Source organism: Schistocerca americana, chromosome 3 (genome assembly GCF_021461395.2).
Source record: "Schistocerca americana isolate TAMUIC-IGC-003095 chromosome 3, iqSchAmer2.1, whole genome shotgun sequence".
Taxonomy (NCBI): Eukaryota; Metazoa; Arthropoda; class Insecta; order Orthoptera; family Acrididae; genus Schistocerca; species Schistocerca americana.
Window position 1 is genome coordinate 805,473,818 of NC_060121.1, and position 20,913 is coordinate 805,494,730.

The 20,913-nt window shown below is 38.9% G+C and overlaps 1 protein-coding gene across 1 annotated transcript in view; it reads left to right on the forward strand.

Moving 5' to 3' along the window:
* The window catches only part of LOC124607216 (ATP-binding cassette sub-family G member 1), a 485,230-nt gene that overhangs the window by 438,776 nt on the left and 25,541 nt on the right, over window positions 1-20,913 (forward strand). Inside the window, exons 9-10 of the mRNA XM_047139486.1 lie at window positions 16,818-16,986; window positions 20,750-20,850. Coding sequence (XP_046995442.1) covers window positions 16,818-16,986; window positions 20,750-20,850 — 270 coding nt within the window. The remainder of the gene's footprint in view (window positions 1-16,817; window positions 16,987-20,749; window positions 20,851-20,913) is intronic.

The window sequence follows — 20,913 nt, forward strand, 5'->3', positions numbered from 1 at the left end:
GAGTAAGACAGGGTTGTAGCCTCTCCCCAATGTTATTCAATCTGTATATTGAGCAAGCAGTAAAGGAAACAAAAGAAAAATTCGGAGTAGGTATTAAAATCCATGGAGAAGAAATAAAAACTTTGAGGTTTGCCGATGACATTGTAATTCTGTCAGAGACAGCAAAGGACTTGGAAGAGCAGTTGAATGGAATGGACAGTGTCTTGAAGGGAGGATATAAGATGAACATCAACAAAAGCAAAACGAGGATAATGGAATGTAGTCGAATTAAGTCGGGTGATGCTGAGGGGATTAGATTAGGAAGTGAGACACTTAAAGTAGTTAAGTTTTGCTATTTGGGGATCAAAATAACTGATGATGGTCGAAGTAGAGAGGATATAAAATGTAGACTGGCAATGACAAGGAAAGCGTTTCTGAAGAAGAGAAATTTGTTAACATCGAGTATAGATTTAAGTGTCAGGAAGTCATTTCTGAAAGTATTTGTATGAAGTGTAGCCATGTATGGAAGTGAAACATGGACGATAAATAGTTTGGACAAGAAGAGAATAGACGCTTTCGAAATGTGGTGCTACAGAAGAATGCTGAAGGTTAGATGGGTCGATCACATAACTAATGAGGAAGTATTGAATGGGATTAGGGAGAAGAGAAGTTTGTGGCACAACTTGACCAGAAGAAGGGATCGGTTGGTAGGCATCAAGGGATCACCAATTTAGTATTGGAGGGCAGGGTAAAAATTGTAGAGGGAGACCAAGAGATGAATACACTAAGCAGATTCAGAAGGATGTAGGCTGCAGTAGGTACTGGGAGATGAAGAATCTTGCACAGGATAGAGTAGCATGGAGAGCTGCATCAAACCAGTCTCAGGACTGAAGACCACAACAAACAACAACTTTCGTATCCAAGCATTTGGTACTCTTCATGTTATATGAGATTTGTTGCGTGCCGTCTTCTTCCTGTTGCAATTTTGATGGTGTTTCACTTTTTTCCGACACACTTCGATGTCATTCCCCAACAATACTCAGGTCATTACAGGCGAAATACTACTTCATTTGTACAAGGAAGAAGCAAAATATTTGACCGTTGCCTAGATGAACGAAATATCCTGTCATTCGACTGAAGTTCCCACGTCTTTGTCGTAAAGCTGATTTATTGGCCACAGAACCCAACACTGTGCAGATGTTACCCTACTCACCAGGTTGTACTTGTATTTAACACCAAACAGCAGCTGTGTATTGCCATCAGTACGAAGCCAGTTTCAGTCCTGGTCAGAAGAGTGTTCTGTGTAGTTGTCAGTGTACAGTCTAAGACAAAAAACGCCACACCACGAAGGGACGGATATCGGTAAATGGGACGTACAGTCGTGGACAAAACGAGCGAGACCCCTCGCCTTTTCGTTATACTGATCCGCACAGCTTTAAAGTCTGCTACACACCATAACAGGTAAGGCGACGAAGTGCTACCAACATACTATGCACAGGTGTGAAATTGAAAAACTTTCCGAAATTAGTCAGACTGTTTTCAATCATGTGTAAGACTATATTAATGCTGATTAGTGTGTTAATCACAACACCTAAATATAAGATATAAATGAAAGAAGAAACGCTAAGTAGTATGAACTGTACTAATAAAAACGAATTTCAGCTTATCGAGATACCATTACTGTTTTAGTAAGACAAAGTACCCCAGATCATTACGTATTAGCAAAATATTATGGGTATTCGGCCGCGAAATGGTCTGTGACAACGTTCAGACCAGTCATACTGGATTACCGTTGCTGACCTACCATGAAAGTGTGCAAATTTAGCAATGCGTGAAGATTCATAACGAAATTCAGTTAAAAGTCATTCAGTGCCACACTTAAGCCAATTCAATTATTGGCAGAAGCGGAAAAAGTAGGCAGTAACAAGTATGAAATTCTACAAGAGTTTCATATCGACATCCACAGGGCGCCGGTACAGAATAAAGGCAGCAATAAAACGTATTGGGGGCGCGAGAATTTCTGGAATTTCTTTTACTGATTGTCTATCTGCCTCCATCGAGATTAGAACCGAAAACAAACCAGACCTCCCTTGCAGTAGCAAACACCTTTCACTACGCTAGCAGACAACCCAGGCTAACAGCCCTCTATTATTACCCCAGACATGAATAAGCCGGCAATTTCGCAATGAAAATGGCAAAATGATCTGCAGTTTCTGTTGCATAGAGCTTTCTGGACTCAAAAACATGAATTGTCTACCTTTACGTCGCCGCTTGTGTGACAATCATTCGGGATGTTTATCGAAATAACAAAAAATTGTTATTAGCGAGTAAATTTAGATGGATAATTCTGCACTACCCCAGGAAATAAACGGCGAAGTAGGTGCCTAACGTATTCTACAGTGTTTTGAATTCTCCATTAGACGTTCCACAGCCAGAAAACGTTCATTAGCCGAAGTGTTCCTTAAGGTAGCTAGCAATGGAAATGCTCGCACATCTAAAACGCGGTGGCATTAATAGTGGCATCTGAATTACCACGTGTATAGGCAAATGGATTTTATTTGCATTCGTGTTAACGTGATTTGGATCGAAAGCGTAACTAAGATTAATATGCTGATGTATCGAGTGCAACTGGAACATTTCGAATAAAGAGTAGGGGAAATGATTATGCGGCCCTCATCTTTAGTAACAGTGGTAGCTATTTTCGTTGTTAGGATTTCGTCACGTAAATCGGTAAAAATGGAACCCTACTAGTCTCACTTTCTTGACCCTCTATCTGCCTACTCAACCCTTAAAACCCGTTTACCTCGAGTACGAGTGGACATAATAAGCGGAAATGTATCGCACTTCCTGCGGTATACGGTCCCTTGGTGGTGTAAAAAAGTGAGCTATGTCAACGCAATTTAAAGATACGGCCGTTTATGTAAAGAAAATTTACGCAAAAGGTCAAAAAATGGCTCTAAGAACTATGCCACCAAACTGCTTAGGTCATCAGTCCCCTGGATCTAGAACTACTTCAACCTATCTAACCTAACACACATCCATGCCCGGGGAAGGATTCGAACTGACGGCACAAGGAGCCGCGCGGTCCGCGATATGACGCCGTTGAGCGTACGGAAAACCCGCGCCATCAAGCTGTTAATATCATCTCGTGTTACTAAAAAGTTATTCACTTCTGGTGAATGATTTTCTGCGCAATCAATTTAAGAAAGAATAACTAAAATATATTTGATGTTACGGAAGAGGAAGGACGCCTAATTCATTTCCCTTGTCTTTATTCATGATGTTAGATTCGCAATCTGAGCATACATAAGCAGATATGCGAATACAACACATTGGCTTATACTTGAGGTATTTCGTTTCCCACGAAGTGGTGGCAGACGATGCTCTGGCATCTTCGAAGCGCTAGTTTCTCCAGTGCTAGCTATCTCAGCACATCAGCTGAGCGAACGTGCATAGTATGTTGGTAACACTTCGTCGCCTTGCCTGTTATGCTGTGTAGCAGACTTTAAAGCTGTGCGGATCAGCATAACGAAAGGGCGAGAGGTCTCGCTCGTTTTGTCCACGACTGTACATGTGCAGACAAACAAATCATAAAAATTACAAAAAAATTGGATGACTTATTCAATAGAAAGAGCTTCACAAACTGAACAAGTCAATAACAGTTTGGTTGATCTCTGGCCCTTGTGGAAGCAGTTATGCAGCTTGGCATTCCTTTGTATAGTTGTTGAACTCCTGTAATGGCTGGAAGGCCGTGCCCATAATATTCCAAACGAGATCCGGCGACAGCGCTGGCTAAGGTAGAGTTTGGAAAGAATGGCAAGGAGTAGAAACTTTATCTTGCTGAAATGTAAGCCCAGGATGGCTTGCCGTGAAGGACAATAAAATGGGGTGTAGATATCGTTGATGTACCGATGTGCTGCAAGGAGGCCACGGATGACCGCCACAGGGGTCCTGCTATGAAAAGAAATGGCACCCTAGTCGTCACTCCTGGTTGTCAGACCGTATGGCGAGGGATAGTCAGGTTGGTATCCCACCGTTCTCCGGGGCATCTGTAGACATGCTTTTGCTGGTCGTCGGGGCTCAGTTCAAAGCGAGACTCATCACTGAAGACAGTTATACCTCAGTCAGTGAGATTCCAGGCCGAAATCACCTTTACAGCACAGTGCTACGTCGACGATACTCTACGCCCCCTTTTTTTGTCCAGTTTGGCAAGCCATTCTGGGCTTACATTTTAGCAAGATAATGCCCGCCCTCACACGGCGATAGTTTCTGCTGCTTTTCTTCGTGCTTGCCGAACCCTACCTATTGAGAATATTTGGAGCATTTTGGGCAGAATCCTCCGACGAATTTGGGGTTTTACGATCTAACGCTCCTGCTGAACGAAATTTGGCACGATGTCTCACAGCAGGACATCCAACGAGGCTTTCAATCAATTACAAGCCGAATAACTGCTTGCGTGAGAGTCAGAGGTGAACCAACGCGTTATTGACTTGCTCCATTTCTGAAGCTCTTGCTCTTGAATAAATCATCCAATTTTTCTGAAACTGTAATCATTTCTTTCTCTGCACAAGTACATCGCATCTATCGATTTCCGTCCCATTTGGACAATCCCTTCATGGTGTATTTTTCTCCTTTTTTCTTAGACTATTATTTTTGAAATAAATGAATTTGCACGTGGGCAAATTGTTTGTGCAAATGCCCGTAACAGGAAAACGTGATGCCAAAACCATAAAACCTGGACTATGGAGAAATTGGCGAATGTCATTTGGGTGTTTTATACAGTTTCCAATTTCTGGCTGAATTTACGTCCAGGTGTGAAACATGGTTCAGTGATGATTTGGGCAGCCATATTGTGGTTTTCGATGGGCCTCATGTTTGCTCTGCAAGGACATATTACTGCCAAGGATTATGCGACCATTTTGGCTGATCAGGTCAGTTCCATGGTACAATGCATGTTCCGCAGTGGTGATGCTGTTTGCCAAGACGGCAGAGCCCCTGTTCATACAGTTCGCATCATCCAGGTCTGGTTTTGTGAGCACGAGGGTGTATTTTCGCATATTCCCTGACCATCACAGCCCCAAATCTCAGTATTAATGAGCATTTGTTGTACACTTTGGAGAGAAGGCTGCGTGATCACTTTCGTCATCATTACCTGCACTTGCCGCAACTTTCGGGAAGAGTGGTACAAGATTACCTCGAAAACCATAAAGGACCATTATTTATCCATTCCGAGACGACAGGAAGCTGTTTTGAATGCTAACGGGTTTCCTATTCTCTATTAGGCACTGTAATGTGTTGTGTTTTGGAGTTTCCACATTTCCATCCAACCTCTGTACCATACTTAGTTAATAACTGTACTCTTCCATGTACACTCAGCATGATGTGGTAGAGAGTACTTCCGCTATCATTATCAATTCCCCCATTTCCCTTCTCATTTCCGAATAGACGTGGGAAGAGCTATTGTTTATAAAACTCCGCAAAAGCTCTAATTTCTTTGATCTTCATGACGTGGTCTATTGCAAGACATGCATGGGAGGAAGTATATGTTGTCCAGTTCTTCCTGCAACGAGAGCTCTCGGAATTTCACTAACAATCCTCTCCCTGATACTCAAAGCCTTTCCTGTAGCGTCTGAAACTGGAGTTTGTTTAGCATCTCCTTTCCTGGATGACAAACACTGTTTCGTCAGTGAGGTCTTCCGTGATTTCTCTGAAACCATGCTGCAATACGAGGATAGTGCTTGATGATAGTTGTGACCTGTTTTGTGGATATGCATATTTTGAAAATTGCAAATAAGGATAAGAGATCTGCATAGGCATTTAAATGTTTACACTGCATATCCAGTACATAATGATGAGGCTATCAGCAACACAAAGTTGATTTGAACATCACAATGCTACTGGAACTGAAATCTTCTTCCTGTTATCCATTACATGGACTGATACCCGTATAATTACTATGAAAGAGTCCGAACCATGACGAAAATTAGTATTTTTCACAGCTGTAGAGCACTGCAGTGTCACATGCCAAAAGCAAACCAAATGCGAGGCGAACCCAGTGCTTTCATAGCAGCACCCTCAAACTTATATGTACAGAGACACTTAAAAGATTATATTAAACAATCTGTGTCGATATGTCTGATCCCAGTAACATTTCATATATTTCACCCATGACAGATAAATATACTGCTTGTTAACAAAAATGCGGCAACATGTTGGAATCATCAGCTATGGCGACGGCAAACATAACCATCACACAAATAACGATATAAACTGAAGACTGATATGCTCATGACATTGAGAAAGAAGGGAAAGATAAAGTTAATTTTAAATGCCACTTGTAATAGTAGTCAGTCCTTCTTAAAGTCCAGGCAGGGAAACAGAAACATATTTGTCACAATGTTGTGATGGTATTTCAATCAGAGCTATAATTAATATTTACTCTTCCCAGAAGAGTCACTGATGCTGCATTGACCATTGACGTTACCCTGTATGCTTTTAATAGGAGAGACGTCAACCCAACAAATAGGGCACATAATGTGTTTTGCAGTGGAAGCATCTGCAGTCTAAGTAATACGTGATAAGGCATTATATTAGTGACGTATGGAGCCAGAACTAGTTTGATGTTGCCAAGCAATGCCGTCTTACTTACAACTCACTCATCACGCCACTCCAAAAATTATGCACAATGTTAGTGGTCCTCTCCCATGGGTACAAACATTGTTAAAATTCAGTACAATATAACTAAAGAGTTTCTGATAGTCTGACTTGTCACCAAATAGAATGTCATGGTTTTTGATGATGGTCATCATGATTTTAGGTGAAGGGCGCTCAACATCATGATCATCACCGCCCCGACGAAATGTCAGCAACGAAAGTTGACCCCACATCCAGAGCCGTTTATAATGCATTAAGGTCTGCCTCCCTTCCCCATCAATTTAGGGATGATGCCTGACAGCTCACAAAATTTCACCACTCTTGTAACACTGGAATCAGTAACAGTGAGGATGGTGGGTGGATCTCCATCGAGACTGACAGGTGCCTGATATCAGTATATACTGATAAACACGTTGCCAAAATGTGCTGAACCAAAAGTGGCACACCACATACCTCAAAAAGTGGAGAAAATAATGAAAAAATATTAGGGCCTAAGCTTACAATGTGGGGACTGACCCATGAAACCAAACCACACCAGGTAAACACCAGCAAAAATATATATACTAAGATGGTATCTGTTCTTTCGGACATATCCGAAAGAACAGATACCATCTTAGTATATATATAGTTAAGACTCACCGGCCACTTGACCATCTTCTTCTTCTGTGCGAATGCACAAACAGTGCCTGAACTCTTACGGGAATTGGCAACACGCCGCGAGTAATGAGTATAATGGGCGGGGGCACTACGAATGTAGTGCGGGACAATATGTTGGGAATGTGGGTTTCGCGGGAGGTGTGCCAGAGATAAATCCCTGCAGTCGTGCTATCCTCTGTGTCCTTGGTGGCTCAGATGGACACAGCGTCTGCCATGCAAGCAGGAGAGCCCGGGTTCGGGTCCCGGTCAGGGCACACATTTTCATGTGTACCCGTTGACGTATGTCAACGCCTGTAAGCAGCTAAGGGTGTTCATTTCATTGTAATTTCATTGTAACCAGTAAAAATGTTTTGACACAACAAAATGAATAAAGTTCACAATCATATATCAATAAAAAACAAACACACACACACACACACACACACATACACACACACATAGTTGCCACAACCAGGGGTACACAAAACAGAGTTAAGTATGAGTTTGCCCACAACTCAGGTTCCAATGAGATACATGTTGCAGTACTCAGGATAAATACAGGTAATCAGTGTCATAAATAGCTTTGAATGATGACATAATCAAGTAGCTTGAGGACCAAAATAAGTGTATGAAATCATAAATGTATACATCTTTTTATACTGTTTATACCCATAAATGTCTTCCACACTATTTCCTAACTGTTCAACAAACTAACCTATTTACATAGAGACCTAGAAGATTCATTTACAATTGATAAAAAAATACATGCTGATTTAAAGTTACATAATGAATTGGGAAGTTAATCCCCTACTTGAAAAAACATACTTTTTGTGTGGAATAACACTATCCATGCCTGTGGTGATTTTTCTAAACAAATAGTTCCATGAATTCTTCACAGTAGTTGACAGATGTTTAAGTACATTACCCAGCACCTATGATCTGTTGTAAGTTGACTGGACCAGCAAAGATACAGCCATACAGCAGTATGGGAGCGGATCCATCCTCATCTTTCAGTTTGCTCCCTAGAATTTTCATCACACACTTCAACAAATAGCTTACTTCCTATGAATTTGCAAACATAGTGTATATTTTGTTCCATACTAGGGATCATTATGCATTCATGTTCAAAGGACTTGTCTTCTATACTAAAAGTTAACAGTACTTGAGGTTTTACCAATCTGCTTTGCTTACCTGTAGCTCCTCTCATCTCTATGCCTACAATGGGCATTTCGCAAAATTCTTACTATACTTGATCTTGTCTCTTAACTGTTCAGATATACCACAAATTTGGCTACCTGTGCCAATCAAACAATTACCTTCCCACTAATCAATCTTAATCTTAATGTAAGGACAACCAGAATCTGCATCATCTTCTCTGTTTTTAGCAATTTCATGCAAAAGATCACTTTCAATTTCATCAAATACTACATCCACACTGTCTTCACTAGGTTTTATCAACTTTACTGATATCTTAACATTACTTCGGTTACTCATCTTGTCAGGTAAAGATTGGACACAATGAATGGGTTCTATGGCACAACTGACATCACTTGCTACAGAAGGAACACAAAAGACGTTACTGTCAAAATTACACTAACTGCTTAGATCTTCTTTCACTCCATTCCATCAATTTGGATACAAATTCTGGCTACTCATAGTGAACTTATTCCAAAATGCACATTTATCTATGGTATCATCAACCTGTTCCCAAACAAACTTCAGTAAGTTTTCACCTTTATTCTCTAGGCTCACAGATAACTCACCTTTACTGTTTTGATCATTACTCTGCATGACATTAATGAAAAACTGTTTTAAATGATCTGGTATTCCATGACTCTCACTTACAAAATCACATACATCACTTGCCTGCATCATTCACAAATAACACTGAGACTTCATTATTCTTAAATTCCACAAATACCTGATACTCATCATCATATTCCTCCAAAATTACCTCATCAACAACATCACTAACAATACAAGTTTCATCTCCATCAAAGTCACTTACCTCACCTACATTCATCTGCAATAAGCCACCAGTCTCAGACTTACCAACTTCAGTTATTTCACAGCTCTCATTCACATCTACATCAAAAATATCACCTGGTTCAGATCCAATACAGTCATCACCTGATTTACATACACCAATAACACTGTTTTCTAAGAAATCATTAGTACATACCACATCAAAATTCTCACTACTCTCACACCCTGGTTTGTGATTAGCATCTGTATCACCATAATTAAATATAGTACCCCAAAACTTTTGATCAAAACATAAATGAGAAATCTGATATTCCTTCTGTTCAATTTCAGATACATATGCCATATCATGAACACTGTTATTATTGTCTAATTGCAAGTGTAACTTGGGGGTCCTGTGCTTCTTGTATTTCCTCGACCCAAAATTTTGGATCTTCACTGAGGCAAACTGCCATTTTCTGGGTAGCTACTTCCATGATTGTTTCTTCTATTACAATTTCCATGGTTATCCCTATTCTTCCTATCTTGCTGATGTTCAAAATTTCTCTCTCTATTGACACTTTGATCCTGATAGAAGTTACCATTATCTCTGTTTCTCTGATTACTCCTGTTGTGATTTCTATCATTCCAGTTATTATGGTACCGTAAACACTTCTTTCTATTGCGCTATCCAGCCTGCCAATATATCATAAAAATTGTTCAAGACAGTTGTTGGATCTGTGTATTAAATCCCACTGCAACCTTTCTGGTAATCTCCTTTTAAGTGCATCAATCAAGGTCTGCATCTACATGATTACTCTGCTATTTGCAATAAAGTGCCTGGCAGACGCTTCAATGAACCACCTGTTCCACTCTCGAACGGCATGCAGGAAAAATGAGCACTTAAATTATTCTCTGTGAGCACTGATTTCTCTTATTTTATTGTGATGATTCTACGTAGGTGGGTGCCAACAGAATATTCTGCAATCAGAGGAGAAAACTGGAGATTGAAATTTCTTGGGAAGATCCCTTCACAACAAAAAAAGCCTTTGTTTTAATGACTGCCACTCCAATTCACATATCATGTCTGTGGCACTATCTCCTCTATTTTACAATAGTACAAAATGAGCCACCCTTGTTTGACCTTTTTTGATGTCATCCATCAGTCCCACCTGATGCGTATCCCACACTGCACAGCAATACTCCAGAAAAGGGGGGACAAGCTTGGCATAAGCAGTCTCTTTAGTAGACCTGTTGCACCTTCTAAGTGCTCTGCCGATGAATCGCTGTCTTTCGTTTGCTCTGCCCACAATATTATGAATGTGATCATTCCAATTTAGGTTATTTGTAATTGTAATCCCTAAGTATTTAGTTGAATTTACGGCCTTAAAATCTGTGTGACTTATCACGCAATTGAAATTTCATCATTTCGTCAAATGGTTTGTGAAGGCGTGTTAAATTTTTAAGGTGGTTCTTACAAAACTCTCTCAAAGTACCATCTCTATTCCTATAATTAGGACCATTGAAAAATTCACTTTTGATTCTCTCGTGTTCAGCTTTGAACCAAAATTCATTTAAAAACTTTTCACAAAACTTTGATATTTTTCCCACCAACTTAAATTACCCATGGAAGAGCTTTGCCTTCAAGAAATCTTTTAAGAAATTTAGTTTTTTGGTTGTCATTCATGCCTGACACAAAACTATGTCTACAGTGGTGCAGAAAATCCACTGGGTATAAATTGTCTGATAGAGAACTTTTGATAGGAGTGTTGGACCATGTAATACCATTGTTTGCACACAGACTTTTGAGAATGCAATTTTTCTAAGCTGCTGATTTTTTTAATCTAAAACAATTACATTAGTATGCATACTGTTTTCAACATTTAAAGTTTGTTGGTTTAAACTGGTGATGTTTAGTTCCATTTTTCTGCTTTGGCCTTCTGCTCAACTCTGACATCATCAACATTTTTTGATTGTCTCACTGACTCAGCTATCAACTCATTTTCCAAAACAATAAATCTATTTTCTAAAACATCAACTTTTTCATTCACACTTTTTAACCACTCTGACAAACCATTTTTTAGCTCTGAAACTTGATTACTAAGTTGGTCTACTTGATCTTACACTTCGTCTTATTTGCTATTGTTATCTGTCTTCGTTTCTACTATTTTTACAAAAATTAACTGCAAAATATCAGTTTTTCCTGTTTCTTTGCTGACTACAATTTCACTCAGCTCAGAAAAGTCCTGACTGGATCCTACAGCTTACCCTTCTGCCCCACTCCTACCCTTGCCCCTATGCATTTTGTTAACAAGCACACTAGTCCACAAACAAATTAACTTCACAAATAGTTTTTACTTATCTTTCCTTTTTTATGTCCCTGCTTGTAGTTGCAAAGTTGTCTTTCATTGTATCCTGTCGGTCATTGTTGGTAGTTCATCATCACTGTTGATATGATTTGCTTGTTGGGCAGCCCTCAGTTTTCTGTCGTTATCTCATTGGAAATTCATTCATACATAAATTGTAAATGCAATAAAGTACTTTCTTCCTGCAACAGACAAAACTTCATTATTAGTCAACTGATCCTGGACAATGCTACTACTTGTAATCTACCTCTCCCTCTTTTGTTGTTGTCTCTACTATTTTTGATGGTAAAGTCTTTTTAAAAAAATATGAGAGGAGGAAGATTTACAATAATTTTTTTACATATCTTCTTTTCTCATAGTTGGCTCCAGTTCTTCATGGCTAGGGGTCTGATTCTTGAAGCTGAAATTTTCACATTTTAGATTCTCATGTCCCAACTGACATAAATAAATTTGATGAATGCCTATGCAGATTTTTTTATGTTTATTTGCTTCAATATTTACTATATCACATTGTGTTTTGAATTTTCACTTTAACAAAGCCAAAAGTATGTTGTTCTTCCAGAATACAAAAACACATCTGATCACATCAGAGGCATGCCCACTACTACTTCCTCACTCTGCAGTAATAAGAAAATTTTCTTGACAAATTGATTTCTATTAATTTAGAAATGAATCCAGAAATAAACATTACAAATGGTACCAGATTGTTAATTAACAATAGAAATTTTAAGTGTGCCAAATGTTTTGCAGTTTGAAATGTTTCTAAAAAAAATAATTTTAACTATATGTACAGTTTATTGTAACAATGAAAGTAAATTAATTCAATTTCATAGTTTTTAACGTGAAAAATAATATATTGTGTATACAATTATACAAAAAATTTCAGATAAACAGTTGATATAATACTGATCTGTCCAAAATTCGAAAATTAGTTCTGGTTTTGACTACTTCTGTTAAGGAAAAGTAAAAACGGTGTCCCTTTACAGAGGTCACTGAATCTCTCTCCAACTGATAATGTTTGGAGCATCATGGCAAGGCCCTTCAACCAGTTCTGGATTTTGATGATCTAACACTCCAGGTGGATAGAATTTGGTACAATATCCCTCAGGAGAGAAGGCAGCATCAGATAGCAGCTCAGCATCCCTGACAATGAGTTCCTGCAAAGCAGGGCACCCACAGCTGATGGCAATTACTGTGTGATTTTCCAGGCCCAATCCACACCACAGATACAGAAATCTCAGTTCCAGCAGCCCAGTGGCCCTAAAAGCCAGAGCAGCTGTGCCAAGCAGTGCTTATACAGTGATTGACATCACAAATTCCTACAAGTTCTTCATGTTTCCCAGGGTAGTAAATGCCTCCTTCACTTCATCACAGACTATGTTGAGGTGGTTAAGTTGTGATGTGTCAATGTTGGCACAGACTGCCAGCAATGGAAGGACACACCTTTTTCCAGCCATTGCCCTTCATGTGGATGGGCTTAGGGTGCTCCTCTTTGCATTCAGAAAGTACCTTAGATCCTCCATATTGACATACATACACCCAAATTCAGTCTTGGCTTGTGAGCATCTATCACTCAAAGGTCACAGCACAGGAGGTCACCACATATGATACTTTACATCGGGATATGCTATCAGCTACAGCACACAGAGGTGTTCTAGATGTGACAATGCCTCTGAAAAATTATCATAATTCAAGAGTTCATTTGATATATTCAACATCTGTACTGTGGAGCATTTCTTAACCAAGTTATTTAGCACCTCATAGCGGAGTTTCTGGATGGCATGCAGGTGCAGTTCTGAGGTTCTCTGGGATTTGTTGTAGAGCGTGTGGAAGATTCAGGGTCTGGCATTGTGCCACATGCATACTTTATGCTATTTTGGGGCTTCACAGAAGGTCTGTATTGCTTCCTGGTCAGTTGTGCAAGAACTGATAAGGTATTCCTTGTCACCACATAACTCCTAATCTTGGACAGTCTTCTTCAAAGATCAAATACTTTCTGTAACCAATCTGCTATCTGTCTGAAACACTTGTGAGAGAAGATCTCTATCAATGTCCCATCACGTAAATCATCAGTGCTCACACACCAGGGATCTGTGTCATGTGCTGTGCCACCAACCACATCAGAAACTTTACTTTACGTTTGCTGGGGGTTCTAGTTAATTGCAGCCACATCTGACTGGGAATGCGTGTTATCATTTTCTGGAGATGAAGTGGCAGTGAATGGAGAAGCTTCAGAGAATGCACTGCTCCAACACACTGTGATGTCTTTGCCTGCCATGTGGCATCTGTCACTGTGCTCAGATTCTGACATCATTTTGGTGTAAAGTCTGCTCTCTGACTGTTGTGGGTTGGAAGGTACTGCAGAAAGGGTTGTCAGGTGGATGTCTGTCAGAAATACTTGCAGTCACACACACAGCATAACAGTTCTGCTTGATCCTCACTCCCCCAAAGATTTTTTGAATAACAAGCTTATGATGTCCTGCCAAGCACTGTACAGTATGCCACACTGCTGCTTCCTCCAATGAAAGAAACCCCAAGTTAGTGATACTTGTAGTAGACAAATTCTTTGTTACTGTTTTTATGTTGTTTTGGTTTATTGTAATACAATGAAATTAGGTCAGCCATTGGCCTAGATAAAAACTTGACCTCTGTTTCAAGCAATGGAGAGAAAAGTGTGGGAAACATTTTAAAGATTTATGGGCTATTATTGATCATTTGCCTTGTCTGCCTTCGGTATTTACCTTCCATTAAAATTTATTGCATTCCACACCAAAATTTATTTTGTTTTAAAGGCCTTCACGTAAGGGAGAGAGATTATTTTCTAATCTCTTCCCATCACTCCTCCAGTCTCAATTTCAATGGTCATCTGTCTTCAGGTCTATCCACTAAGTGAGGTGACACTTTTGTTCAGGCATTATTTTATTCATGTTGCAGAGAACCTTGATTAAAGTTCATTTGGTAATTCAATTAAAAAACCTTGTGAATTCTTTAAATTACATAACTGAATATTCCATCAGCACTTGATAGAATACATTAATATTCAGTAGGAAACAATTCCTAACACTCTGCAAAATTGTATTTGTTTGGTCATGTTTCAGCTTGCTGATGATGTGAAAAATTATGAATTGTGTAAAATGTTGCAGAACAGGAGGAAGTATTTCCCAGTTAATATTATTTATCTTTAAATTATCTAACCTAAATGCTAGAATGCTTTCTTAGCTAGGGAAGACACCTGATCTCTTTCCCCAGTCCTCCTTCAGCTAAGCCAATGCTTCGCTGTCGTTGATGTGTTAAATTGTGACCTTCCCTCTGCTTCAGTCCCATCTTATTATGAAATGAGTCCAGTGCAGAGTGTGTCCACAAGTTATTTTGGAAAAGCTTCCAACATTCTGAAGAGAACTTTTTTTTTGTTTTTTGTTTTTACTAATCATGTAGCCATATGGTAATGCAGACACTTGGTGACGAAGGCTGCAAATGTAAATATACATGGACTTACCCATGAGGAGAGGAGTGCTGCTGTAGAACAAGTGCCACCTCCTCCTCACAGCCTGGCAGGCTGCATCCTTGATTTGTGCATCTTTGAAACAGAACTGCCACACGGTGAAAGTGATCACCAATTGTTGTAGGTATTGTGGGAGTCATACTCTAATACGGTGATGTACTTGGAGCAACAATGAGAAAATAAAACAAGCAATATAAAAAAGCAAATCAGTGTACACAAAACAACTGAGAATAGCTACTGCAATTTAATGTTAATAAGAAATCACCATAACTGTGTCAATACATGTTTATTATGTCACACCCAGTTTTCTTCAAAAGAGCATCATCAGCTTACCTGCAGTTTATCAAACAAACAAACAAAAATTAGGATAGAAGCTATAGTAACTTACATACATGAGTGGTTTGCAACACACACTGCAAACAGCCTCCATAACAAATCACCACAGTGTTATGTTGGTATCATTACTTTAAAAAAACCTAGTTATCTTACATAATGATAAAGACAAATTCTGTAACATGACAACCATATACATACTCAGTCAATGGCATGATAGAAGCACAGTAAGTAGTGAGTGCAGCCAACTTGGCATTTTGTGTACAACAGACTGTCCACATAGGGCCACTCCACAAGAGATGTGCACACACAAACATACTGGTTGGCACCTGTTGAGTATGACTTATCAGCTGTGGAATTCATAAACATTACAAATGAAGACAATAACCTTGATCTCAGGATTGACAATAAAGTGTAAAAGAAGCCACATAGTTATTCAAACCATTTGCAAAAATGCAATAAACAAAAGAAGAACATAACAATTATGCGCAATAAGTCAGTCACTTACTGTATCATCTGTCTAATGATACAACTGTGTGTAAGAATTGACATTTGTTCCTCTTTATTGTGCAGGATTGTTTTGTCTCCTTCTGTTTGTATAAATTTTTGCAAATCATTTGAACAACTGTGAGGTATCTTTTACACTTGAACGACATTCTTGTAATTAAGATTATTGTCTTTATTTGTAATGATTTTGATGGATTATACTTGTATGTTTATGAGTGTATTTCTCTCATGAAGTGGCCCTGTTTGGACAGTTTAATATATAGACTGTACACTAGCCTGTAGACAGCATGCTTCTGCCAGGACATTGACTGAGTGTTTATATAGTAGTCATGTCCACACTTTGACTTTACCATTATATAACTACACTTCCAAGTACTGGTAATGGTATTGGAACCACACTTTAGGGATTTGTTATGAAGACTGTTGGCAGTGTGGGTTGCATGTCATCTATATGCATAAGTTAATATAGCTTTCATCCTAATTGTTGTTTTGTCCAACTGCAGTTAGTCTGATGATGGATGATCTTCCAAATGAGATGGGTCATGATACAATAAATATGTATCAGTTGAGCTGTGGTGGTTTCTTATTAATATTAACAAGAGCAAGCTTTGGAGTTGAAGATTTTCTAGCTACTGCAATTGCTTGGTGATATTGGAAGTGCCATAAACAACATATTAAAGGCATGACTTATACTGATCTCTTAACCAATTATATTTAAAAATTAACCCCTACCTATGTAAAACTGCAATGATAAAGTGTCCACACAATATCTGTTAACAGTAGTTCAATACTGTCACTCACCTGTTTTAACCTATGTTTTGTATCTAGACTAAAAAGTATGAGTACATTTACCTCATATTGCCAACCACTTGTTTCAGGTAGCCATCACAATACAGGTATTTCACCATTTGATGTGTGCTCTCCTCCTTGGACTGGTATTCTACAGACGGGCCAATGACGGCAGCCTTATGTTTGAGCATTTGAAATTCTGTGTAGCAGTTATTCTTTTCCACACTTATACATGGTGTATGGTGCAAGCTATAATATGTAAGCATAAACTGATATTTTAGGTTACTTCATTGTTATTATTTTTCTTGCAGATCTCATTAGTAAGTTGTTATTCAAAGTTTCACTTTACACACTTTGCAAGTATGTAATGGGAAAGCCACATTTAAATCTGTATAGAAGGACACAGTGTGTCCAGATGATATGGCAGTTTGTGATGAAAAGCCAATAAGAAGTGAGATCTGAAAAGACAAGAAGATTATAATGACAGAAAGAACAGTTGTAGCTTAAAGGAAAAGAAAATTTGTGCAAATGAAACATGACAAAAACAAAGAAATGGGTCGAAGGAAAAATGGTAAGAAATGGAGAGAGAATGAAAGAGGACAAATATAAATGATAGGGAAGAACAAGAAGTATGAGTAAAATAAGTAGCTATAAAAATAATCAATGTGTGTTCACATGTTGGTGGGTGGCAGAAAAAGAATATTTTTCTCTATCTGCTTTAGGTTCCATCCAGTAGGCCTATAATGTTCAGGCAGTATCCAGACAGCACGGTATTATGTGGCACACCATGTTCTGCAGTAGGTTTCAATGATTCCCAGTAATGACTCATACAAGTGATTGGATCAATTAGGAGGTGGCAAGATGATGCATAGGGCATTTACATGTGTAATTTGCAAAGCACTGTGAAATTTATAGCAGAGGATACTTACTGCTGTACCAGTAAAGAGTTCCTTCCCATTCCATTTGCATGGGGAATGTGACGTGAATGATTGCTTAAATACCTATGTAATTAGTCTAATCTTGTCTTTAGTGTGCCTGTGTGAGTGTTAGGGGGCTGGTATATTCCTAGATTATCCAATTAATACTTTCTTGGAATTTCGTAAGCTGGCTGCCATTTATCTTCTAGCATCTACAAACTCAGGATTTTCATCATTTCCATGATGCTCTTCCACAAATCAGACAAACCATTCACACTGTCTTTTTCCATATATGCTCAGAATCCCCTTTAGTCTGGTTTATGACCACAGTATCTGCCTACTGAGGCCAGACTGTGAGCAGCAGTGCATGATGGAAGAGGGGACAGTAAAATGCTGCTTGGAAAATATAGGGATGAGGTAGTGATAGTGTGAGGGCAGTTAGGATCAGTTGGGAGGTTAGAGAGCATGGGGGTGGGGAGGAGGGGGGGCAGGTGGGGGGGGGGGGGCAGGTGGGGGAATGGGAGGAGGGGGGTGGGGGTAGCAGAAAGAAGAGAAGGAGAAAGACTGAGGGTGTGTTGGTGGAATAGAGGGCTGTGTATTGCTGGAATGGGAACAGGGAAGGGGCTAGAAGGGTAAGGACAATGCCTAATGAAGGTTGAGGCCAGGAGGGTTACAGGAATGTAGGATATACTGCAGGGAGAGTTCCCACCTGTGCAGTTCAGAAAGATGGTGTTTGTGGAAAGGATCCAGATGACACAAGATAATTAGAAGTTATTGAAATGAAGAACATCATGTCAGGTGACGTGCTGAGCAACAGAGTGGTCCATCTGTTTCTTGGCCGCAGATTGCCAGTGGCCATTCATGTAGCAGACAGCTTGTTGGTTGTCATTTGCACTTAGAATGCAGCACAGTGGTTGCAGCTTAGTTTGTACATCACATGACTGGTTTCACAGGTAGCCTGCCTTTGATGAGACAGGTGATGCTTGTGACTGGACTGGAATAAGTGGTGGTGGGAGTACGTATGGGACAGGTCTTGTTTGCTTCCAGGACTATTAGACGAAATGTGCGATGAGGCAAGGGATTGGGAGTAGGGGTTGTGTAGGAATGGACAAGGATATTGTGTAGTTTTGGTGGGCAGCAGAATACCAACATGGGAGGGGTGGGAAGGATAGTGGGTATGGCATTCCTCATTTCAGGACATGACAAGAGGTAGTCAAAATCTGGGATAAGTCACATGAACGTTCTGAAAGCAATATAATTTATGAACTGACCCCATTTTCCCAGCATCCTATCAATGAATCAAAAAATGGCACCTGTTATATTTATCATTGGACATATGGAATCATTCCAGTTCATACACCACAAATTGTTACAAATGATGTTTTTATGAGTTAACTGATTCCAGCTGTGTCTCATTGTTAATGCAGTCAAAGAATATTACATTTTTACATTTTGATAAGTGCAATTATTCAAATTTCTGTGAATTTAAAATTTGCCTATTTTTGCATGTCACTGACTTTTTTTGGAGTCTTATAAAGGCAATCATAGCATAGATATTAACCATATGTGAAAAATATGAGTTGAATCTAGGTGTAGAAGATGATTGAATACTACAGAGGTTGGAAATGTGACAAAGATATAGAATTCACTGCACAGCACTTACAGTATTTTCTCAACCTCTCCTCCCCAAATAAACCTTTTCCAGTCACTGTAGTATCTTGGAGTAACAAGATCATTGGTGCTTGTAAGCAGTTAACTTCCTTCTCCTATGATCTGCCAATGTAAAGTTGATCGTTTTCATTTTCTTATCACTAATTATATCAGCAACACCATTAACAAGATCTTCATCAAATCAAGAGTCAACTTTGTATTAATGGTAGCTAATCAGAAAGTTCAATAAGATTCAAATATGGATATCAATGATATATGATGGAATAGACTACAGTTGGGAATGTCTGATATACAAACAGCTGAAAACAAGAGAACCACTGATTTCAAACCAATAAATAAGTGGACAGATATGAACCCAAGCAGAACAACAGGAACCTTAGACCACAATATGTGTAACTACCAAGTTGCTGGTTTGAACTATGAAATAAGATGTTGTCAACAATTAACATCAGGCTCAACCAAAGTACATGTGCTAATATGCTTCACAAATACAGTTGATTGTATTAACAACTTAGATGTCTGCCTTTGAACTTTATGGTAGTTTTGTTATTATTATTATCATCATCAATTGTTAGTTACATTATTGTTATGTTTTACATGCATTTTAATGTCCTACATCTTGTACATGTTATACTTTTAATTAATGGGACACATTTTCTTCCATGTGCCATATGATAAAGAAATGGTGTTTAAATGAGAAACTAATATAAAGCCAAAGTTGTTGTCAGCCAAAATCTGTAAAACCAGTTAGCAAGTCCATGAATTTACCTGTTTAATGATGTGACATCATTCAGCTGTCAGGTATTTGAAGAATGCGCATTTGTCATCTGCTGTATAATTTATTCTTTATTTTCTACCAGTTTCAGTTGCAGCTTATGTACAGCTTTTCTTCTTCCTGTGAAGATGGTCACTACAGTTGACACCAACAGAAAATAAGGAATAAATCACACAGCTGATGCAAACATTCTATTCCCTAAACTCCAGAAATGTAAGCAGGAATAAAGCACTGGGCTATTGTATAGGTACTAGGATGTTGTGTTACTGGAGTCAGCATTCAGTACACTATAGTGAGTGTTGGTGAGATGTGGCCAAGTAGTTACAACCTATCTGTCAGAGCACATGTCCATGTGACTCACCTACCATGTCTCACACACGTATGTTGATGTAAGAATTCAACTCTGGTACCAATTATGTATCTAACTTGTCATCATAGTCATATCTGATTCATATTATTCTAACCTACAATCATGTCTACTACAATGATGCATAGTGTTTCCCATTATATATCCTTACATGCATAACTTAAAAGTTGCGTGGCTACCAAGAGATCTTAAGCCACATTGTGTATTTCATTGTATATTGACATAATAGGTAACTCAGCTGACATTTTTAGTACATCTTAGTTCTTATACACGCTGTTTGTATTTTAACAGTTCCGATTGAGGCAAAGCTAGTGATGAAGGAGCACTTAAATGGCTGGTACAGTCTTCACCCATACTATATGGCACTTCAACTAATTAGTTTACCATCTGTGGTAAGACAAAGTTTTTGTTTCATTTAAATGTATTCTATAATAAAAACCTTGCATATTTCAACT